Source organism: Mustelus asterias, chromosome 6, assembly GCF_964213995.1.
Source record: "Mustelus asterias chromosome 6, sMusAst1.hap1.1, whole genome shotgun sequence".
NCBI classification, from domain to species: domain Eukaryota; kingdom Metazoa; phylum Chordata; class Chondrichthyes; order Carcharhiniformes; family Triakidae; genus Mustelus; species Mustelus asterias.
In genome coordinates, this window is record NC_135806.1 from 90,114,650 (window position 1) to 90,139,794 (window position 25,145).

General features: G+C 42.1%; 1 protein-coding gene across 1 annotated transcript in view; it reads left to right on the forward strand.

Annotated features, from left to right (window-relative positions):
• Positions 1-7,676: 7,676 nt before the first annotated feature.
• Positions 7,677-25,145, forward strand: part of LOC144494992 (solute carrier organic anion transporter family member 4C1-like) — a 130,412-nt gene continuing 112,943 nt past the window's right edge. Inside the window, exon 1 of the mRNA XM_078214720.1 lies at positions 7,677-8,141. Coding sequence (XP_078070846.1) covers positions 7,931-8,141 — 211 coding nt within the window. The 5' untranslated portion in view covers positions 7,677-7,930. The remainder of the gene's footprint in view (positions 8,142-25,145) is intronic.

A 25,145-nucleotide genomic window follows, 5' to 3' on the forward strand; every position in this document is an offset into this window, starting at 1 on the left:
AAGCGGAGGAGGACCAATACAACACGAAGGTCAAATCAGGGCTTTAATAAGGGCCATGATGGGTCCAAGGGAATTAGCCATAATTAAGTGTCAGGCGCATAAAAAGGGAGCAGACAGCATCACACAGGGAAACACCAAAGCCGACAAGGCAGCTAAAGAAGCGTCAGGATGCATTGAGGCTACGATAGCCCCAGTAGAAATAGCAAGGCCGCACCCAGGGCCAGGTACGGGGGATATCGAACCTCATATCACATTAGAAGATGTAGCACAGTTACAGGAGGAAACCTCTGTAGCTGAAAAGACAATGTGGAAAGATAGAGGAGCACTACAGGGACAACAGGACAGGATATGGAGAAATGGGGAGGGATTAGTCATAGCACCCACATCATTACTAACCGTACTAATTAGCGAAGCGCATGGAGTGGACCACTGTGCAAGAGGAGAAGTGGCTAGAAAGATCAAGAAGGAAGGATTCTGGTCACCATACCTGCAAAACTCGATTGACTCCATACTAAGTCAGTGTGAGGTGTGTGCTCAGAATAACATCAGGAAGGGCATTACTGCCCCAATAGGGCATATACCCATTCCTGAAGGACCATTTAAACATCTATGCATGGACTATGTGGATATGGGAAAGGTGGTGAGGGGGAAAAGATACATGTTAGTGATTATTGATAGATTCAGCAGATGGATAGAAGCAACGCCATCCAAAGATCAAGGATCTGGAACGGTGATTAACTTCCTGTCAAAAGAAATTATCCCAAGATTTGGCATACCCACGCAATTAAGTTCAGACAATGGATCTGCTTTTATAGGAAGGGCACTGAGAGAGACACTCTCGGCACTCCGAATAAAGCAGAAGTTTGGATGCGTATATCACCCCCAATCCCAAGGAATGGTGGAGAGAGCAAACGGGACCCTTAAGGCTAAAATAAGCAAAATTTGCAATGAAACAGGGAAAAACTGGATAGATGCTCTGCCATTGGCTCTAATGCAATACAGGAGTCAGGAAAACAGAATCACACATTTGAGCCCACATGAAATGATGACAGGAAGAGTAATGCCGGTACCCAAGATCAGGGGATCAGGAGGTCCTACGCTAGAATGTTTAGATCAAAGCACAAAAGAATATATACAACAATTAACTGTTATACATAGAACTATATTTGAACAGGAAAAAGCCAAGGAGGAGGAGAATCCGGTAACAGAACATCAGATCAAACCTGGAGATCGAGTATACATCAGAAAGTTCCGGAGACGTTGGAACGAACCGAGACGAGAAGGACCGTTTGAAGTCACCAAAGTGTCTCCCACGGCGTTGCAAGTAGAAGGCAGTACACTGTGGTATCACTTGAACCATTGTACCAGAACGGTACCAGGGGTGGGGGAGAGAAGGGAAATTGAAGAAGTACACAGAGTGGATAGAGGTGATAGCGAGGAAGAAATAGAAATACACGGGGAGAATCGTGGGGAGGAGGAACAGAGCCAAGGAAGAACAAAAAGAATAGAGGATGATGAAAGTAGTTCTGTACATGAGCTGGCTGATGATACAAATGCCCAGCCTGAGCCTATTAGTCAAGGTGCCGAGGGAGGTGAGGACAGGGAAGGGGCCCCATTCCCCACCTGGGACTTGGAAACTATTTCCCTTAGGAACTTCCGTGACCCATAGAAAAGGAGAATGGGATACAGAAGACATAAGGGTGCAAAATCAGGAAGATAGAGTATTAAGACGAACAAAACGTGAACGATTAGTGAGCACAAATACTATTTGGGAAAAAGCGCAGAAAAACAAATGGTGGAAATGGGCTGAGTATACAGGTCAGAGAAACAGTGATGGGAAAGAGTGTGTAGTATGCGCATCAGAGAAACCTAACACCCAAGTAACTGATATACCATGGGGATCAGGAGACTGTAGAACCAGGCAACAAAGCTGGAGAAAGGAAAATTGCCGTCCATATACCACATATATACGGTATCATATGATAGGGAATCGGAACTACTCGTATGAGAAGATAAACTGTTCCGGATCCGCATGTGATAACCTTTGTAAAGGTGAGTCGCCGTTGTGTCAATACCACTGCATCCTGTTTGCTGGGGTAAAAAAGGGCATCTACAACTTGACCCACAGATGTCCAAAGTGGCCAAAAACGACAGTAGACGCGGTCCCAAAGGAATGGAGTGTAGAGCCCAACTTACAAATCCAAGATTGCTATTGGAAGGAAAGTAGCACAGGAAGTAGTGTGGGAAATTACACAGGAAAGTGTGAAAGGATTTGGAATATAACCGATGCTCTTAATCTGATCCTCTAAGGAGAGGGATGGGCACCCCCTCCTTATGTGTTAGACTATCAAGAAAATCAACTGGCCGATCTCTGGTGGCTTTGTGGCCCGGAGAAAGGGCTATTGGCAAAACTACCACAGAATTGGAAGGGACTATGTGCCCGAGTTATGCTTGCCCAGAGCACTGTGATACTACCGGTGGAAAGAAAAATTAAATCACAAAGAATTAAGAGGGCATATACCCCTGACCCTACGATAAAATTGGATGCAATCGGACAGCCCCGCGGCATCCCGAATGAGTTCAAAGCTAGGAACGAAATAGCTGCAGGGTTTGAATCCCTCTTTGTTTGGATCACACCCAGCAAGAATACTGAGTGGATCAATTACATCTATTATAATCAGCAGAGGTTTATTAATTATACGAATGATGCCCTGGAGGCCTTAGGAGAGCAGTTGGATGTGACCAGCAAAATGGCGTGGCAAAATCGACAGGCGTTAGATTGGCTCCTGGCAGAGAAAGGAGGGGTGTGTGTTATGTTTGGGGATCAGTGCTGCACATTTATCCCTAATAACACTAATCCAGAGGGGTCATTTACACAAGCCATGAATAAGTTAAGAAATCTTAAGAAAGAAGTGAAAGAAAATGCTGGGTTTGGGCATGAGGTATGGAGTTGGCTGGACAGAATATTAGGAAGATGGGGGGCGTGGTTTGCCAAAGCTGGAGCTGTAGCAATCGCAACAATAATCATTCTGGGATTGATATTTTGTTGTTTTTTACCCGCCCTGAGATCCTTCCTTACCAGAATGGCAGCGCGGCAGATGGTGACGCGGGTGATAAGCAGCTCACGCTCGAGAGAAAAAACAGAGGAATGGGAAAATCTTGAGCCGCCCCCGCTGAGTGGATTCACAATGACCTTGGTCGAAGTTGAAACTCGTCACTCTGTAAAATAACTACAATAGTGGAAGATCACCTTGTGGAAACGACAGCACCTTGCTGAAGTCCGCACGAAACCAGGAGAACTTAGTCTGTACACAGGAATCAGTCTTTTTCCCTTCCCTAGACAAGAGTGGGAAGGTTTTTGGCTGATGACTGTCAGGGGCAGGCAATCTGGAGGAGCAACCCAAAAATCAGAACCGGGATAGACAAATTATGATAAAGTTAGAATAGGGACACTGATCCCTGACCAAAATATTCGGCTCCTCCACATCGCCTGCAAAAAGTGATTAAAATAAAATACAAATGGGATTGAGCGAGGGGATTATTTGAGCATGGTAATTGGGATGAGGCTAGGGAATAGCCTCAAAGGGGGGACTTGTAAGGGAAATTGTACTGGATATTGTATGAGTTTAGTATGGAATTCAGATTCATAGGTTTTAGTGAAATAATAAAGCAGATTTAGATAAGTAGTGAAAATGGATATGTAACCTAAAGTAACTTCGTGTGACCTAATATAATCAAGTGTAGTCGATATGATCAAAGTGGAGGAACTAGAGAAGTAATATAGCAATCACTAATTAAGGAAAGCAGACAATAGTCACTTAAGAAAACAAGGAAGACTGCTCGGTGGTTCAACTTAATAGTGGACCATAAATCAGCAGAGAGAATGTCTTTTTCTTCTGAATGTCTTTTTCTTCTAAACACATTCGGCCTTAGTCTACAAAACCACGATTATTATACAAACAGAAAAATTCAGATAAGAGCAAGAGTTATAACCACCATGGTTTAAGAGACAAAGAGATATAACAGGGAGCGACCAATTGCAAAGAAAACAGATAAAGGGTCAACTAAAACTAATGGTGGCCAAAGAAAGGTCGGGCTGTAGGGTAAGATAACAACCAAGGACAGGCTGTAAAAGGGAGAGGAGGATCTTGAAATATGAGGCTGAAATGTACATAAAAGACTGTAAGCCCAAGGGCTCTTTGGAGTGTTCCGGACGTTCCCGACTTTATCTCTTGTGCTGAGAAATAAAGTCTATTGCTTGGAAGATCGCTGCTCAGACTCTCTGTTTTAATTGATGTGAATAAATTGTCGTCCTGGGGAACCACGACAGTAGCCTAAGTATGATTGTCTTCTAGTATAATTATTTTGTTCATCGGTCAATCTGTATCATAGAATCATATAAACCATACAGTGCAGAAGTAATTCGGTCCATCGAGTCTGCACTGACTTTCTGACAGAGTATCTTACCCTGGCCCTCTTCCCCTGCCCTATTCCTGTGACCACACACATTTACCATGGCTAATCCATCTAACCAACAGATCTTGGGACACTAAGGGGTAATTTAGCATGGCCAAGCCACCTAATCTGTACATCGTTGGACTGTGGTAGGAAACTGGAGCACCTGGAAGAAATCCACATGGACACAGGAAAACGTGCAAACTCCATACAGTCACCCAAGGCCAGAATTCAACATGGATCCCTGGAGCTGTGAGGCAGCACTGTACCATCATGCAGCCCCCTTGTCCCAGGCAACTGTCTGAGACTGAACCAGACAGTTTGCAAACTTGGTATCATACCTGACCCTGAAATGACCTTCTGCCATTCCTCTGCCGAAGCCCTAAGGTCTGGGACTCAACCTCTCTTTCCTCCTTTAAGGTCCTCCCTAAATATCTGATCCATAATCTGTAGATAGCTCCTCCAGTCTTGCACAACTCTGATTTTGATCGCTTCACAATTGGTGGCCATGCCTTCAGTTGCTTCGGCCCCAAGCTCGAGAACTCCCTTCCTACAGCTCACTGTCCCTCTACCTTGCTTTCCTCCTGGGAAGCATTCTTTAAAACCTACCTCTTTTACCAAGTTTTTACTGATCTGACCCAATATCTCCTTATGTGGCTTGGTGCCATTTTTGTTTGATAATGCTCCTGTGAAGTGCCTTGGGATATTTTATTATATTAAAGTTACTATTTAAATATAAGTTATTGTAACATACATCAGTGAAGTAGCTATTGACTTTGAACTATCATTCAAAAGATTCAAGTTCAGATCTTTGCCCAGATTAATGTAATTATTTGTGATGTGCTACTAACCTTTGGATGCCAAACTAAACAGATAGTTGGATTACCTTGCAATAATGGAATTAGACATCAGCACGTATACTAGACACATCCCAATAAAAATACTCAATAGTATTAAATGACTTCTGGCAACTGTTGGAAATATAAAGCTTAAAATGATGAAAAGATATTTTCCACTCAAGCTGACCCCTTAACAATGCATATGTGACCATCTCTAACCATGGACATAAATCTCCTACCTTTATCTAATATCTTGTCACTCTTTTCCTAACTCTCACGTGAAGTTGCCAGACCACACCCTTACTAACCTTCCTGTCAGAGGAATTAAATCAGAAAAAAGAGCTCTAGTCTAGGTAAAGGTAAAATATTGAACTGGAAAAATAACAATCAACGATCCTCCAAAATAATATTTTGTTTCACCAACTTTTAGAGAAGGTGAAAATGATGGCACAATATATATGTATACGAGTGTCCCAGAGCAGACGAATGAGTGAATTTGTTTACCAGTACATTCGAAGTTTCTTTATCTCGATTATATCAGATTTCTGTTTATATCTAGTTTCACATTTGTTTTGTATATGTTTTCATTCCTTTTGTCGATCATAACTTTTGTTATGAAACAATGTAGCAGTCTATTTTTTTTTCATTGTGCCCTATCTATTTTTGTCCTTTCCACAATTTAAAGTTCTTGGTTGATTTCCTCGTTTTTAAATTTTGTACAAAGTACTGGGTAAGAATGAACGATGTGCCTTTCCCTTCCCTCTTTCCTTTCCCTCTGTCTCCTATTTTTGAATCCACACTCAGGCCCCTCTGCCTACTGGCTGCAGGAATTGCCGATAAGACTGACATTGTCAGTGAAAAGAAAGTTAAAAAAGGAAAGGTCTACATGGGAACTGGTTGCAGAGCAAGAAATGGGTCTTGTGGAATAAGTAGTCTGATGAAGACCGGGTTCGTAGATTGGCACATAAGGTGCAATTTGGAATAGTCTTGGAATGCACAAATTGATTGGAGTGATGACGAAAAGGCAGAGGTAGGGAGGAGAGGGGAAGAAAGCAGGAATGATTGAGCAAAAACATCAATATTGGTTTTTAAGAACAAGTTCTTTCTTTCTAAATTTAAAGGTGAGGATACATTGTGGAAGACTGAACAGTTTGTGATATGGAAAGGGAACTTGGTGATGTCCTTTCCTTTGGAATGTTTTCTAAACAGCATTTTTTTAATCATTTACAAATATTTCAGTTTCAGTACAAAGAGAGGTGAACTTACAAAGATGTAATTCAGGTCACTTGTTGATGTTAGGCAACAGGTAACTAACCAATACACAAACTTTGGTTTCATTTTCATCTCTCGGGTCTGTTGTTTTGAACTTTGCCTTGCTGCGTGGCAGTTGCCTGACCTGCCCTCCGCGGGCAGACGGCGCACAAGATTCAAAAGAATCGGCCCAACTTGATGCCAACAGCGGGGTTGGTGTTATTGTTCAAGGGCAGTGAAGCATGAATGATCGAGGATGCTGGTGCTCGGTGTGGGAGCTGCTCTCACTCCCAGCAGCGGGCCCCACCCCCGGGCTGTGTCCTCTCCCCTCCCTCACACCAGCGGTGCTGCCGCCTGGCTGCTCGCCTCCCCCGAGTGCCCCCCGTTCCCCGCGACCTCTGCCCCCTTGACCTCCCCTGTGCCAGGCCTGGTGCTGCGTCTGCTCTGGATCCAAAACCTTCTCGGTTTCTTCAACAGTTCAAATCCTAACTGGACACTTCGGTTTTATTTGATCATTTTCAGTTATTAGTCCCATTCCTCTTTCCTGTCACTAAATTCGACGAATATTTATAATTGGTGCCTTTTTTTTCAAAACTCAGTGGATTACGTTTTTCCCCAATTTGTGGTTAGGGCTCATTTACTCCTTTAAAACCGGCTGAAAGGTCCGTTAAGTATTTTCTGTTGTAATTTCCCTGTTACTTTGCCCCAAGCTGCCTTCCTCCTGCACCCCGCTGTTTCTGTCCCACCTTGTTCACATTGTCGATTTTCCATCGCTTCAATTTTTCGGACATTACCAGTAAATTTTGAATGGAATGAAGCTCTCAGTTCTGAATGGGTTAAACACGCGGCAACACTACAATGAAGCAACACCACGGATTTCCTGCCTTTCTAGAAGTTTATAAGTGAAGAAATGCACGAATTTGAGCACAGAAATTGACCGAGTGTTTGCTCAATATTTGATTTCATTTGTATGAGAAAATGTGCAGTGATGATTGGTTGGAAATAGATCTCCCACAGACATTAGCTGGCATGTCTATTACTCGTAATTGCAATATCAGCATGCTGATTGGATTAACTGGAACTTTTGTTCCGCCTCTACTTGATGGAAATGCAATACTGCATATCACTTGTGGGCAGAGATGAACTGAATTTACAGCCAGATGGATTGCAAACACACTGACTTCTCTGTCAGATAGAAAAAAAGTCATTTTTATTTTGCAATCAGCTGGCAGATCAAGCAACGTCCCGAAAATGAATCAAATTATATAATAGAACTATTGTACATGAAAGGACTTCAGGTTATATAGTTTAGTCACCGTGCTCTGACTGCTGCTGTGAATTTTTAACTGTTAAGCAGTATTGCTTTAACATAGTTGGTTAACGAAATGGACAACGGAGTGGAAAATCCAGCCTTCATCGCTGATGACAAGCCAAGTGTACAACAAAAGCCATATCAACCAGAAAAAAAGGAAACAATTGAGCAAGAATTTGAGGAAGGACCATGTGGTTGGGGAAATTTTACACCAAAATGCCTTCAGTGCTGCAACAACGCAAAAGGATATTTAGTATTTTACAGTCTACTGGGTATCATTCAAGGTAAGTTTCCAATTTTATCTTACTCTTTTTCTTCGATTCTTGCTGAATCTGGTCTATTATTGAAAGGGAAACAGGAGACAAACTTTCTTACTCTTAAAAAGGCAGCAGCATAGCATGCGTGCTAATATCACATACTATCCTTCTGCAACTTCCTTCAGGCTGACAGCGGAGGCAGTTTGGATTGTACATGTTTCTGCAGCTATGATAAATGATATTGCATAATTTAAGTGGAATGTATTGTAATCACCTAGTTTTTCTCTTTACTATGATTATCACGGCCCTACTTCTCATCTTACTTAAGCAAACAGATTGAAGTAATTTAAATAAAAGCAAATTATTGCGGACTAAAACTCCCACTTTCTATACCTTTTAGCTTTGACAAAGGGTCACCTGGACTCGAAACGTCAGTTCTTTTCTCTCCTTGCAGATGCTGCCAGACCTGCTGAGATTTTCCAGTATTTTCTCTTTTGGTTGAAGTAATTTAAATCTGAATGTTCTTTTAATTAGCACAAATTAACCAGGGGTCAAATAAGTTTTAATGTAAAATTGGTTTCACGTTTAATCTATAATCTGAGTGTTACATTTTGACCCCATGCTAATTTTCAGTGTTGGAGGGCACATTTTAAAACTGTATCAAAGAGATTAGAAATTGTTTGAAAATGTGGCAAAATGCGATTTAGATGTTGCTGCTGTAATAATTATTTCCTTCTGACACTTAGGAACTATTTTAACATGGGTGAACCCTGGATTTGGATGTAATTGTGAAAGTTAGATCAGAGCACCAGTGTGTTAGGGACTTGCAGGGCAGACAGATGCAGTCTGCTGGAATAAGACCTACTGTCAGTTAGACCTAGTCGCCATGCTTTACCAGTGGCTGCCAAACCCTTGACTTCTATGCTTCTAGATCCTTTCAGTAATCAGCAGGAGGCATTTGTAAAATCTCGCTGTCGGAGGTGCACAAATGCACAAAACAGGTGCCAGGGCACCAATCCTGTGCACTTCTCTTATGATATTGCTGGTTGGAATGAGTGGGAGCTTGGGTTTGCAGCTCTGGCTGGCTTTCAACAGGTGCAAGGTGTTATTCATTGCATGCCAGTGGCAGTTAACCTAGGCATATTCAACAAGCACCCATCTGTCCATTCCATCAACAACAGCAACAATTGATATTCAGTGGTGTTAACATAATGAAACTCCGGAGAAGTGTTATAAAACAAAATTGAACACCATGTCACATCAGACTATATGAGGGCAGATCACCAAAAGCTTTGCCAAAGGTGTCCAGCTGGTGTGCAATATAAATATATATTTATGCAATAAAAGCAGAAAATGCTGAAAATACTCAGCAGGTCTGGCAGCATCTGAAGAGAGAGAGAAAAATACTGAATTAATGTTTCAGATCTTGGTCTTTCATCACAACTGGAAAAGATTAGAAACATGAGGCTTTTTGTAGGTGAAAAGGGGGTGGGTGGAAAAAGAACAAAAGGGCGAGATAGGGTTGAAGAAGAGAGACTTCAAATGACAAAAGAGTAGTAATGGGACAAGTAAAGCAATAAGAGATTGGTCTAGAGGAGGTAAGGCCGCAGCTGGAATACTGTGTGCAGTATTGGTCCCCTTATTTGCGGAAGGATATATTGGCCTTGGAGGGAGTGCAGAGAAGGTTCACCAGGTTGATACCAGAGATGAGGGGTTTATGAGGAGAGACTGAGCAGATTGGGTTTGTACTCGTTGGAATTTAGAAGGCTGAGGGGGGGATCTTATAGAGACCTATAAGATAATGAAGGGGCTGGATAGGGTAGAGGTGGAGAGATTCTTTCCATTTAGAAAGGAAGCTAGAACTAGAGGGCACAGCCTCAAAATAAAGGGGGGTCAGTTTAGGACAGAGTTGAGGAGGAACTTCTTCTCTGAGGGTGGTGAACTCTGGAATTCTTTGCCCACTGAAGTGGTGGAGGCTACCTCGTTGAATATGTTTAAATCACGGATAGATGGATTCCTGATCGGTAAGGGAATTAGGGGTTATGGGGATCAGGCGGGTAAGTGGAACTGATCCACTTCAGATCAGCCATGATCTTATTGAATGGCAGGGCAGGCTAGATGGCCTACTCCTGCTCCTATTTCTTATGTTCTTATGATTGGCAGCATAATGAACGGCTGTCATGAAAAAGCAAAAATGAGAAAAACAAGACTATAGCTGACGCATGTAAAGAAAAGGAAACAAAATGGGGAAGCAAAGATTACGGTCTAAATTGTTGAACGCAGCATTGAGTCCCGAAGGCTGGAACATGCCTAATCAAAAGATAAGGTGCTGTTCCACGAGCTTATGTTGTGCTTCACTGGAACAATGCAGCTAAGTATGAGAAGAGGCAGGCAGCTAACATAAAAGGAAATCCAAATGTTTTCTACAGGCATAAAAATTGTAAAAGAGTGATAAGAAGAGAATTGGTCAGATGAGGCACCAAAAAGGGATTCATTATGCTTTGAATACTTTGCATCTGTGTTCACCAAGAAAGAAGATGCAGTCATGGCGAAAGAGGAGATAGCTCAGACATTTGAAGGGTTTACAATTGATCAGGAAGTATTGTATAAACTGTCTGTTCTTCAAGTTGATAAGGCAGTAGGACCAGGTGAGATGCGCCCAAGGATACTGAAGGAAGAGAGAGAGTGGAAATTGCAGAGGCACTGGTCATAGTTTTCCAATCATTTTTGACTGTTCAAAATATTTCTCTTCTGATTCAAGATGGTGCCAGAGCGAGGAGAATTCTTGCGAGCTGTCCCCAGCATACCCTCTTCCATTTTTTACTCTTGTTCTGTGCTCTGATACTTTAACTCCTCTAAGCTGTCTAATATTTTGCACTCATTCTTTTTCTTCTCCCCATGTACTCTATGAATGGTATGGTTTGTATACTGCACAAGAAACAATACTTTTCACTGTATCCCAATACATGTCACAACAATAAATCAAATCAAAATAGTGTGCAAAATAAACCCCATAACTACAGGCCAGTCAGTTTAAACCTCGGTGATGGGGAAGCTCATTAGGCAGGATTTTATGGTCCCGTTGCAGTGCGACTGGAAATTTCCACCCAAAGTCGATGGATCTTTTGCTGGTCCATCAAGTTTTCTGTCCTGCCCATAACAATTCCCATGGTGAATGGGAGCAGAAAAGCCTGACCAATAACTTGATAAAATGAATAATCACTTGTGCAAATGTTGATTAATTAAGGAAATCCAGCATTACTGAATGGCAGCAAGCAAAGATTAGTGGTGAACAATTGTTTTTTGGACTGGAGGAAGGTTTATAGTATTAAGACTGCTGCTTCCTAGACTTTGGTGTACAGCACACAGTTTCAAAATTTTCGGATGACATGAAACTTGGAAGCATTGTGAAAAATATGAAGAAAATAGTTTGGAACTTTAAAGGACATTTACGCATTGGTGCAATCGGCAGACAAGTGGCAGATAAAACTTAATGCAGAGAAGTGTGAATAGTTTTGGTATGAAGAATACATAGGAGCAATGTAAAACGAAGTTTACAATTGTAAAGGGGGTGCAGGAACAGAGGGACTTTGGTGTATATGTGCATAAATTATTGAAGATGATAGGGCTGGTTGAGAGTGCAGTTAATAGAGTTTTTTGCTTTATCAATCGAGGCATAAAGTTCAAAAGCAAGGAATAGATAGATTCTTGATCAATAATGGGATCAAGGGTTATGGGGAGAAGGCAGGAGAATGGGGATGAAAATCATATCAGGCATGATTGAATGGAGAAGACTCGATGGGCTGAATGGCCTAATTCTGCTCCTATATCTTATGGTCTAAGTTATATTAAATTTGTATAAAACATTAATTTGGTTTCAACTGGAGTATTATTGTATCTAGTTCTGGGTGCCACAGTTAAGCACAGTAAGAAGTCTCGCAACACCAGGTTAAAGTCCAACAGGTTTATTTGGTAGCACAAGCCACATGCTTTCAGAGCGCTGCTCCTTCATCAGGTGAATGGGAGTTCTGTTCACAAACAGGGCATATAAAGACACAAACTCAATTTACAAAATAATGGTTGGAATGTGAGTTTTTACAGGTAATCAAGTCTTAAAGGTATAGACAATGTGAGTGGAGAGTGGGTTAAGCACAGGTTAAAGTGATGTGTATTGTCTCCAGCCAGGACAGTTAGTGAGATTTTGCAAGCCCAGGCAAGTCGTGGGGGTACAGTTAAGGACAGATGTGAAGGCATTAGAGAGGGCTCAGAAAAGATTTGAGACTGGTTCCAGGGATGAGGAATTTTAGTTGCATAGAAAGATTGGGATTTTGTTTGGAGAAGAGACTTGATAGAAGTGTTCAAAATCATCAGGGGTCTTAATTTTGATTTGATTTATTATTGTCACATGTTTTCGTATACAGTGAAAAGTATTGTTCCTAGCACGCTATACAGACAATGCATGCCGTTCATAGAGAAGGAAAGAAGAGAATGCAGAATAGTGTTACAGTCATTGCTAGGGTGTAGAGAAAGATCAACTTAATGTGAGGTAGGTCCATTCAAAAGTCTGATGGCAGCAGGAAAGAAGCTGCTCTTGAGTTGATTGGTATGTGACCTCAGACTTTTATATCTTTTTCCTGATGGAAGAATGTGGAAGAGAGTAGGGGTGCGTGGGGTCCTTAATTATGCTGGAGAGATCAAAGAATGGGTGTTAAATCTCCTACATTTGCATGGAAAATGCAGATGTTTCTGCCAGTGTGCACCAGATTTCTGGGCAGTTGCAGACTCCATTGCTGTTTTTGTCTCCACCATCAGTTCTCCTGGTAGGGTGGGTGCTAAAAGGATGTTTCCCCTTGTGGAAGAGATTAGAAGTGATGTAGGCAGTTTAAAAATATGGGGCCTCCCATTTAAAATGGGGACAAGGAGAATTTTTTTCTCTGGGATGTCAACCTGTGGAATTCTCTTCCCAAGAGAGAGGTAGAGGCAGGACCACTGAATGCTTTTAAGGCTGAGCTTGATGATAAATTCTTGACTAACAAGGAAGTCAAAGAGGTAGAAAGAAAAGTGGAATTGAGGACACAGTCAAATCAGCCATAATCTCATCAAATGGTGGAGCAAGCACAAAGAGCTGAATAGCCTATTCCTGCTAATAATTTGTATGTTCATATGATCATGACTTTAGTTGCCTGGGCCCCATGCTTCAAAGTTATTGACCTAAACCTCCCTGCTTCACCATCTCTCCCTCCTCCTTTAAGACACTTCTCAAAACATACCTCTTTGACTAAGATTTTAGTCATCTGCCCTAATATCTCATTATATGGCTTGGTGTCAAATTCTTAGTGCAGCTGAAACAGCATGGGATGTAGCTTTATGTTGAAGGGGTTATAAAATCCAAGTTGCTTTAGTTGTTCTTCCTCTGTTTGGGTTTCCTCTCCTTGCTTCACTGCCATACATTAAGTTTGATAGAACATAACAATGAGGAGTTTCTCTGGTCTCCTGCAGAGTGTTTCACTGAGGAATAGGGGTGCGCCATCAGCAGGACCAGAAGATCCTGCCAGCGTGAACAACCGGAGAATTCTGGCCTGTGTTATTAGAAGGCCATATGTCAGACAGAGGTGCAAAGACCTCTATTTTGAAATTAAGGAACAGTCATTTGGTAGAAAGTACAGAGAGCACAATAAATGTTTAATTTGGGAAGTATTTTAGTGTTCGAGCATCAACGTTTCTCAGCTGTACAGGTTGAATTACAGGAGGACTGCTACTGTGCCACTACTGGTAGAGGAAGCATAATTACAACATGACATTCCACATCAACTGTTCCACTATGAGTGCAGACATAATATATAATGAGAACAAGTTAACAGGGGAATTCACCCTTCGGAGCTGGTGAGTTTGCTGACTGAGTAGTTGATTTTAGTTGGGGGTTTATTTGTGGCAGGAATGGGAGGGAAAATGTGGTGAGGAGCTTGGGTTAAGCCCTGGACCATTTTAACATATGGGCCTTATTTGAATAAAACAGAGCAACCTCCCTGCCAGAAACTAGTGGACATGATGTTAGGGACATCAGGTTGGACCAAAGAGACAGGGGATGCTAGAGAATCATCTCCAGAATGAACAAAGAACAATACAGCACAGGAACAGGCCCTTCGGCCCTCCAAGCCCGTGCCACTCCCTGGTCCAAACTAGACCATTCTTTTGTATCCCTCCATTCCCACTCCGTTCATATGGCGATCTAGATAAGTCTTAAACGTTCCCAGTGTATCTGCCTCCACCTTGCCTGGCAGCTCATTCCAGGCCCCCACCACCCTCTGTGTAAAATATGTCCTTCTGAAATCTGTGTTAAACCCCCCCCCCTTAACCTTGAACCTATGACCCCTCGTGAACGTCACCACCGACCTGGGGAAAAGCTTCCCACCGTTCACCCTATCTACGCCTTTCATAATTTTATACATCTCTATTAAGTCTCCCCTCATCCTCCGTCTTTCCAGGGAGAACAACCCCAGTTTACCCAATCTCTCCTCGTAACTAAGCCCCTCCATACCAGGCAACATCCTGGTAAACCTCCTCTGTACTCTCTCCAAAGCCTCCACGTCCTTCTGGTAGTGTGGCGACCAGAACTGGACGCAGTATTCCAAATGCGGCCTAACCAATGTTCTATACATCTGCAACATCAGACCCCAACTTTTATAATCTATGCCCCATCCTAAAAAGGCAAGCATGCCATATGCTGCCTTCACCACCTTCTCCACCTGTGACGTCACCTTCAAGGATCTGTGGACTTGCAAACCCAGGTCCCTCTGCGTATGGTTCTGCCATTTATCGTATAGCTCCTCCCTACATTATTTCTACCAAAATGCATCACTTCGCATTTATCAGGATTGAACTCCATCTGCCATTTCTTTGCCCAAATTTCCAGCCTATCTATATCCTTCTGTAGCTTCTGACAATGCTCCTCACTATCTGCAAGTGCTGCCAATTTTGTGTCGTCTGCAAACTTACTGATCACCCCAGTTACACCTTAAAAGCTTCAATGTCTCAACTGAAGTATTGCTTTAGGCAAGATTAACTTAGTTCACCAAACAGTTTAAACTGTTATGAAACCATCCATTGATTCAATTTCATTGGCCCCAATACAGAGCCCTGTAATAAAGTTAACATTGATGTAGAGTTGCCGGCGTTGGACTGGGGTTGGCACAGTAAGTAGTCTCTCAACACCAGGTTAAAGTCCAACCAGGGGAAATAAACCTGTTGGACTTTAACCTGGTGTTGTGAGACTGCTTACTGTGCCAAAGTTAACATTGGATAAGACTTTGGTAGCTAGTGCTGGTTTGAGAGGGAAATGCGAGGCCGATTCACTGTTACTTTCACTCATGGGTTTTGAATGTCACAAGTAAAGCCAGCATTTTTTGCCCCATCCTAATCATCCTTGAAAAGCTGGTGGTGAGCTCCCTTCTTGAATTGCTGCAGTGCCTCTGGTGTAGGTACACACACATTGCTGTCAGGGAGTTCCAGGAATTTGACACAGCTCATAATGTCCATATAGGAGATAATTATCTCCAGATATAAAATGTAAGGAAGCATTGGGTATCTTCCACATCTCTCACTGGCTGTCTACTCCTTCAGTGTCTTCTGGGACCTCCAGTTCTTTTCTATAATCTTGCTCGGATGTATACTTTGGTTGCTGTGTTTCTCCAATTTGTTGTGGTCTTCACCTTTTTAAATGCTTGGTGGTTGCTCACCCTAACTGTTACATTTTGATTACTGCTTCCAATCCTTAAAAGCTTCAATGTCTCAACTGAAGTATTGCTTTAGGCAAGATTAACTTAGTTCACCAAACAGTTTAAACTGTTATGAAACCATCCATTGATTCAATTTCATTGATTCATTGAATCAATTGATTGATTCAAGGGCGGCACGGTGGCACAGTGGTTAGCACTGCTGCCTCACAGCGTCAGGGACCCGGGTTCGATTCCCGGCTTGGGTCACTGAGTGTGTGGAGTTTGCACGTTCTTCCCATGTCTGCATGGGTTTCCTCCGGCTGCTTCGGTTTCCTCCTACAGTCTGAAAGACGTGATGGTTGGGTGCATCGACCCGAACAAGCGCCGGAGTGTGGCGACAAGGGGAATTTCACAGTAACTTCATTGCAATGTTAATGTAAGCCTTACTTGTGACTAATCAATAAACTTTACTTTGTACTTGTTTCTTTTGATTGAATTTAAGCCATTGATTACAAGGTGCAAAGTATCTTCAGCTCCTCACCCATTGAGTATTATCTGAGTATTAATTTGAAATAATTCTATTTCATATATAAATGAAGCAATTCTAATGCCTTTCTGCAATTACCTGCTGGTTAAATTTCACTTGCCCTTCAGAATGAACAAGCTAGAATTAATCTCTGCTCGTTGCAAAAAGGTGCATCCCACCCACCAGACCTTCCAAATCTGTCTCCAGTCAGCAGCAAGTAATTTTCTGCTTTTCCACAGTTTCGAGGAGATACTTTTAATGAAGATCAACAATCACTGCTACCGTGTTATACTTTTTCCCCTAAAATTGACTAATACAAGAGAGTTTTAAAATATAAATTTATTTATATCTTTTACAGACATTGTCTGGTTTTCAGCTGGCGGATGGGATATACCTTCCTGCAACTAATACTTAGATTTATGTTAACCGGCGCATTTGTATTGCATTTGGGGCCCTCATTCTCCAATCAGCACCAGTCACCATTCATGGTTCTGGTGGTTTGCAGGATGGCAATCTGTATGATACATATGAGATAAGGGAGATCATGAATGCTCCACCTGCCAAAGATAGCCAACATGTTCAACAAATGACTCAAACTGGAGATTCTGGCTCAGAGGTAGATTTACCACCCATCACATCACAAGACCACCTCTCAGTGATAAATACATTTGACAAAAACAACTCAGAGGGAAACAAAGATCAGTGTTGTGAAGCAATTGGTTGCCAAATTTAAGAGCATAAGATATAGGAGCAGAATTAGGCCGTTCGGCCCATCGAGTCTGCTCTGCTATTCGATCATAACTGATATTTTTCTCAATCCTATTCTCCTGCCTTTTCCCCTATCCTTTGATCCCCTTACCAATCAAGAACCTATCTATATCTGTCTTAAATACACTCATTGACCTGGCCTCCACAGCCTTCTGTGGCAATGAATTCAATAGATTCACCACCCTTTGGCTGAAGAAATTCCTCCTCATCTTGTTCTCCGGGTCGTCCCTTTACTCTGAGGCTCCCTTGGATCCTAGTCTCCTAATAATGGAAACATCTTCTCCACGTCCACTCAATCCAGGGTTTTCAGTAATCTGTAAGTTTCAATGAGATCCCCCTCATCCTTCCAAACTCCATTGACTACAGACCCAGAGTCCTCAAACGCTCATACGTCCAACCTTTAATTCCCAGAATCATTCTTGGTATCCTCCTCTGAACCCTCTCCAAGGTCAGCATTGAATGTCATGAAGTACCGAAATGTAGTACAGAAGGAATTCTACAGTCAGGAATAGAATTGTAATTGATGGTCCTGAATAATATGCTACCTCAGAGTGCTAGGGTAAGGGTTGATCATTTTGAGAGGGAAAAGAAAGACGTAATTAATGTTATAACAAATTGCACAGGAGGAAATAGAGTTAAGAGTCCTGCACAAAGGGTCTCTACAATTAGGAGCTATCTTAAAGAGCTGGATTCCAGGATCATACCTGGAGCTCCAAACTTGTCAGTGCAGCAATTGTGAAACAAGTGACTGGAGAGAGAGTGTAAGGAGGAATAGTTCGTAATATGATCATAGAAATCATAGAATCCTACAGTGCAGAAGGAGGCCATTCAGTCCATCGAGTCTGCTCCGACAATAATCCCACCCCAGGCCCTATCCCTACAACCTCACACATTTACCCTGCTAATCCCTCTAACCTACATATCCTGATTCATATATATGTACTTTTTCTGCTGTCTGGACCATATCATAGCTCCAATAATAAAGCTGTCATTGTGATTTCAAATAAAGACAGCACCAATGTATAATGTTTGCATATTCCCAGAAGAATATAACAGAAATATATGCTCAGCTGAAACATTTATTTACCAAAACTTGTAGAAGCTGTCAGCATATTTGTTTTATCGTCCTTTTTCACATGTCCCAAAACAAGCTATCTGGCCCTGAGTTTCCTAGCTCAGTATTTTTTCAAAAATATCCTAAAAATAAATAAACTTCTGGAAACCAGACTTTATTTCCCTGTAGGTGATCCTTTTCACTCTTATTTTACTCCGTTTGATTTTTTTCTGAGTTCTGGATTGTTACTTAGGCGTGAACAATCCTTGACGTCATATTTTTCATTTTTTAAGCTAACCATTTTGTCTCTGATCTGACAGTGACCATCTGCCACTGTATACTCTGAACAAAGTGCATATCTGCAGCATCAGCCCAGGGTCAGATGTGGTGTTGTCCCAAAAAAAAACCCTCAGCAAACTGCCAGCCAACATTCACTGTCAATGCTCACGTACAATGGATACATTATTTTGTGTAAATCTCTGGTTAGAAATCAATATTTTACATCATTGTAATGGTGATTAAGGACTGAAATGGTCTGGAAAATTTGAACTTAGTAATGGAATTTTCTGCTCCAAATGATTGTTGAGACACAGGATAAGTGGGAGCAAACAGGAAGTTGGCCAATGTCATGGACCAAAATTTGTATTTCTGTGCTAGCCATGATGTGGGGTTGCCGGCATTGGACTGGGGTGGGCACAGTAAGTAGTCTCACAACACCAGGTTAAAGTCCAACAGGTTTATTTGGTAGCACGAGCTTTCGGAGTGCTGCTCCTTCATCAGGACTCACTTGATGGAGCAGCGCTCCGAAAGTTCGTGCTACCAAATAAACCTGTTGGACTTCAACCTGGTGTTGTGAGACTACTTACTATTTCCGTGCTATAACATTCTATGATAATTTGTTGCCTTCTTTCCTCATCTGTAGTTATTGTGAGCTGTTTTGCATTTAATCACACTATTGAATGCACCAAGACCTAGTCATCCATCACTCTTCTGCTTGTTGGCTGATGTTGGACTAACAATGACTTGCAGTTATATTGCACCTTTAACCTAGTTAAACAATCCAAGGTACTTCACAGCTGCATTACCAAGCAACATTTGACACTCAGCCATTTAAGGGAATATTAGTACAAATTACCAAAAGCTTAATCAGGAAGGTAAGTTTCAAGGAGAAATTTAAAGAAGAAAGTGAGAAAGAGAGGCAGCTAGTTCAGGGAGGGAATGTGACTGCTGAAGCTGTACTCACAAAATGATTAAAATTGTGGATGGGTGGAAGGTGGGTGTCTGACCAGGAATGCATTGGAATAATCAAGTCCAGAGGTAGCAAAAACATGAATAAGTGCTTCAGCAGCTGTTAAACTGAGATAAGGTCCACCAAAAGCTTAAATTTGAAATTCTTATCCTTGTTTTCAAATGGCCTCATCCGTTAACCTCCTCCAGCCCTATTTATATATGAATTGTTGTTAGTTCTGGATTCCATGTTTGAAAAATTATATAGCTGTATCATTGTCATTCATATACCTGTATATATACCTCTGTACCAGGTACCCTTAACTGGATTCATCAAAAGAGCCAAGAACACACAATTGGGAGGACTGGCCACACCTTTCTATCTGTAATTCAAGGAACTAAATCAATCCTCTAATGTAGAATATACATAGATAGATAGAAAATATTGAATCTTAAAAATGTCACAGGAGATATTCTGACTCCCCCATGGAGGTAGAAATCCTTCTGGATATTTATTTTAATTTTGACAGATGCAACTATCGGGATCACTGCAAGGTTAGAATTGATAACATAGTTAGGCTTAATTTCATGCCATATTTGCATCACTGCTGGAAAGTTTAATGCTCGACATTTTAAAATAACATTTCAGAAAATGGGACAAATTTTAATACTGGCAAGAGCAATACTTCCATAAATCATAAAACTACATGCTTGAATTTTTAGATTGGTGGAGAGTTGGCGAAGAACACATCCCCACCGATTGAGGGGGCCACTATTATTTTACACTAACATTGGGTCAATTGGGACTTGCTTATCTTATCTGAAGCCTTGGAGACGTAATGCCCAACTTGGCTGGCCGTCAACTCTCCAGTCCTTTTAGCAACAGTGCTGCAGTGATTGAAGAGGCACTGCATGGAGCTGTCAGAGCTTGGGCTCCAGGAACCAGAGGCCCAGGTGGTCTGGGGACGTGAGGGAGAGGGTGGTTTGGGTCTTTGGGGATAGGTTGGTGGGAAGAGAAGGGAGGTCCAAAGGTCACTGGGCCTTAAGGGGAGGGTGCCACCAGTTGGAAGCGGACTTCCCCTCCCATCTGAGATTGATCTTTCTTCATTTCTGGGTTTCCCTTCCTGAGCTATCTTCCATCTACCAGCCTGAAAATTGAGGCCGAGTGGGAAACATACCTCAAGAGGCCATTAATTCGCCACTTGAGGATCTGAACTGGGTAAGGCAGGCTTCCCATCCGAGGTCTGCCCACACCAGCGTAAAATTACTGCGAGGTTGAGGTGGCCAGGAATTCTGTCAGTGCAACTTCACGCTCCCTCTCCGGCTCAGAACCTGCCAGGGGTGGAATGTAACATTCTGGCCATAGAATCTTACAGCAAAGAAGGAGATCATTTGGTCCATCATGCCTGTGCTGGCTCTTTGAAAGAACTGTCATTAAGTGGTACTCTCCTGCTCTTTGTCCAGAAGCCCTACAGTTTCCTCCCCATCAACTTTTATCCAATGCCCTATAGAAAGTGATCACTGAGCATGCTTGTACCATGCTTTCAGGCATTGCATTTCAAATCATAATCACTCGGTGCTTTAAAAAGCGTTCACATAACCTCTGATTCTTTTGCCAATTACTTTAATTCTGTATCCTCTGGTTACTGTCAGTGAAGATGTGGAGATGTCGGCGTTGGACTGGGATAAACACAGTAAGAGTTTTAACAACACCAGGTTAAAGTCCAACAGGTTTATTTGGTAGCAAATGTCATTAGCTTTCAGAGCCCTTCGTCAGATGGAGTGGATATCTGCTCGCATATCTGCTCTGTGTGCCTTGTTTGTGAGCAGATCTCCACTCCATCTGACGAAGGAGCAGCGCTCCGAAAGCTAATGACATTTGCTACCAAATAAACCTGCTGGACTTTAACCTGGTGTTGTTAAAACTCTTACTGTCAGTGAAAACAGTTTCTCCTTATGGACTCTATCAAATGACTTTGACCGCCTTTATTAAATCTCCATGTCATCTTAGCTCCAAGCTGAACAATCCCAGTTTCTCTATGCTCTCTACATAATTGAAGTCCCACATTCTTCGCACCACTTCAGTAAATTTTCTTTATATCCTTTCCAAGGCCTCGACATCCTTTCTAAAATGAAGTACCCAAAATTCTAGCTGATGTCTAACCAGTGACTTACTAAGTTTTAGTATAACCTCCTTGTTCTTGTATTCTATGCCTCCACTTATAAAGCTGAGGATCCTATGCTTTATTAACAGCCTTTTCAATGTGTCTTAGCATCTTCAAAGTTTCTATACGTAAATCTTCAGATCTGCCTATACCTGCAATGCTGAAGCTTTCCACACAACCCAATGTTCAGTATGTTTTCAGAGGAGGCACTTCATCACCCTCACCCCCACCATCACACTATATGCACATGGAATGATGGTCTTGCCATCGCCAGTTTGGCCCTTCTGTGTGACCTTGACGATCTCCACAGCAGTGTCCTCGATTGCCCTGAATGTTCTTATCATTGGGGTCCCATACGCAGTCTGGACCATGTCCTGGGCATTGTGCATCCGTTTCTCCTACATCCCGCTAAAATATTAAAAACCTATCTATCTCCTCCTAAACTTTTTTTAGTGTTCTGATGTCCACTGCACTCGAAGTAGAGAATTCCACAGATTCACGACCCTTTGAACGAAGTAATTCCACCTCATTTCTGTTTTAAATCTGCCACCCCTTAATCTAAAACTATGGCCTCTCATTTTAGATTGTCCAACAAGGGGAAGTTATCTCTCTACATCTACCCTGTGAATCTTGTAAACCTCAATTAAATCTCCTCTCATTCTTCAAAACTCCAGCAAGTATAGGCCTAAATGTTCAGTCCCTCTTCAAAAGACAAGGCCTTCATCCCTGTAATCAATCTAGTGAATCTTCTTTGAACCGCCTTTAATACATTTACATCCCTCTACAAGTAAGGGGACCAAAATTCTGCACGTACTGCTGATGTTGTCTCATCAATGCCCTATACAGTGTAACAGCACGTCCCTACTTATATACTTTTTTCATTAACAATGAATGACAAAATTCCATTTTCCTTCCTTATTAGCTGCTGCACCTGCATACTAACTTTCTGCAATTCATGAATGAGGGCACCCAGATTCTGCATTGAAGTATTTTGAAGTTTCTCTCCATTTAGATAATAAGCTACCTTTTTATCCCTCCAGCCAAAATGGATAACCTCACTTATCCATGTTAAATTCCACCTGTCAAATTTTGGCCCACTCACCGAACCTATCCCTATCCATTTAGAAATGTCTTTCTTCAACATTGCAGTTTGCTTTCCCACCTATTTTAGTGCTTTCTGCAAATTTGGCTACAGTACATTCAATCCCTGCATTCAAGTCATTAATGTAGATTGTAAATAGTTGGGGCCCAAGGACCGTGCCCTGTGACACACTACTAGTTACAGCTTGCCAACCAGAAAAAGACCCATTTATTCCCACTCTCTTTCCCACTTTCTGTTGCAGAGCCAATCCTCTACCCAAGCTAATGTATCACCCCTAACACTGTGAGATTTTACCTTGTATATATTAACCTTTTGTGCGGCAGCTTATCAAATGCCTTCTGGAAGTCCAGATATACAACATCTATCGGATCCCCATTATCCACTTTGCTTGTTACATCTTCCGAGAACTCGAGCAAATTAGTCATACACCATTTACTCTTCATGAAACCATGCTGACTCTGATGGATTGCATTTTGACTTTCCAAATGCCACCTTACTACTTCCTTAATAATGGATTCCAACCATTTCCTCCAAACTTTAAACTAACTGGTCTTTAGTTTCCTACTTTGCGCCTTTCTCCATTATTGAACAGGGGCATTATATTAGCCTTTTTCAAGTGCACTGGAACCTTTCCAGAATCTAGGGTATTTTGAAATATTATAACCAATGCCTCCACTATCTCTACTGCCACTTCCTTTAAGGTCCTAGATTGTAGGCCATCGGCCCTGGGTACGTGTCTGCTTTAATCCCAATAGTTCAGTCAAATATTATTTGCTGCCATTGGGAGAATCTCCAAAAAATTCATTGTCATTACAGTCGCTTCCATTGGGGGTACCACAGTCGGGTGTCTGCTAACAGCAGCCGACTCAAGGCATCTGCGTTGTAATTCAGCCTCCTGGATGGTGCTCCAATTGGTAATTGTAGGTGGCCAGTACTAAAGCATGTCGCTGGATTCAGGCCAATGCTATGGGCAGCACCACTTTGTCCTCCCTTAGCAGTCCCAGTAGTGGCTTGTGGTCTGTGATAATGACAAATTTCCATCCATAAAGATACTGGTGGAATTTTTTCACATCAAACACTAACGTCTCAGAATTAGAGGTGGCTTGGCTTCATAGTATTCTCTAACTAGGTCAGTCAATTAGAACCATAGAAAATTACAGCTCAGAAACAGGCCTTTTGGCCCTTCTTGTCTGTGCCGAACCATTTTATGCCTAGTCCCACTGACCTGCACTTGGACCATATCCCTCCACACCCCTCTCATCCATGAACCCGTCCAAGTTTTTCTTAAATGTTAAAAGTTATTTACCACTTTATCCGGCAGCTCATTCCACACTCCCACCACTCTCTGCGTGAAGAAGCTCCCCCTAATATTCCCTTTAAACTTTTCTCCTTTCACCCTTAACCCATGCCCTCTGGTTTTTTTCTCCCCTAGCCTCAGCGGAAAAAGCCTGCTTGCATTCACTCTATCTATACCCATCAAAATCTGATACACCTCTATCAATTCTCCCCTCAATCTTCTACGCTCCAGGGAATAAAGTCCCAACCTATTCAATCTCTCTCTGTAACTCAGCTTCTCAAGTCCCGGCAACATCCTTGTGAACCTTCTCTGCACTCTTTCAATCTTATTTACATCCTTCCTGTAACTAGGTGACCAAAACTGTACACAATACTCCAAATTCGGCCTCACCAATGCCTTGTATAACCTTACCATAACACTCCAACTTTTATACTCGATACTCCGATTTATAAAGGCCAATGTACCAAAGGCACTCTTTACGACCCTATCCACCTGTGACGTCACTTTTAGTGAATTCTGTACCTGTATTCCCAGATCCCTCTGTTCAACTGCACTCTTCAGATTCCTACCATTTACCCTGTACGTTCTTCTTTGGTTTGTCCTTCCAATGTGCAATATCTCACACTTGTCTGCGTTAAATTCCACTTGCCATTTTTCAGCCCATTTTTCTAGTTGGTCCAAATCCCTCTGCAAGCTTTGAAAACCTTCCTCACTGTCCACTACACCTCCAATCTTTGTATCATCAGCAAACTTGCTGATCCAATTGACCACATTATCATCCAGATCATTGATATAGATGACAAACAACAATGGACCCAACACCGATCCCTGCGGCACACCACTAGTCATAGGCCTCCACTCAGAGAAGCAATCCTCCACAACCACTCTCTGGCTTCTTCCATTGAAAGAAGTTTAACAACACCAGGTTAAAGTCCAACAGGTTTATTTGGTAGCAAACATTGAGCCAGTGTCTTATCCAATTTACTACCTCCCCATGTATACCTAGCGACTGAACCTTCCTAACTAACCTCCCATGAGGGACCTTGTCAAAGGCCTTGCTGAAATCCAGGTAGACAACATCCACCGCCTTCCCTTCATCCACTTTCCTGGTAACCTCCTCGAAAAACTCGAATAGATTGGTCAAACATGACCTACCACGCACAAAGCCATGTTGACT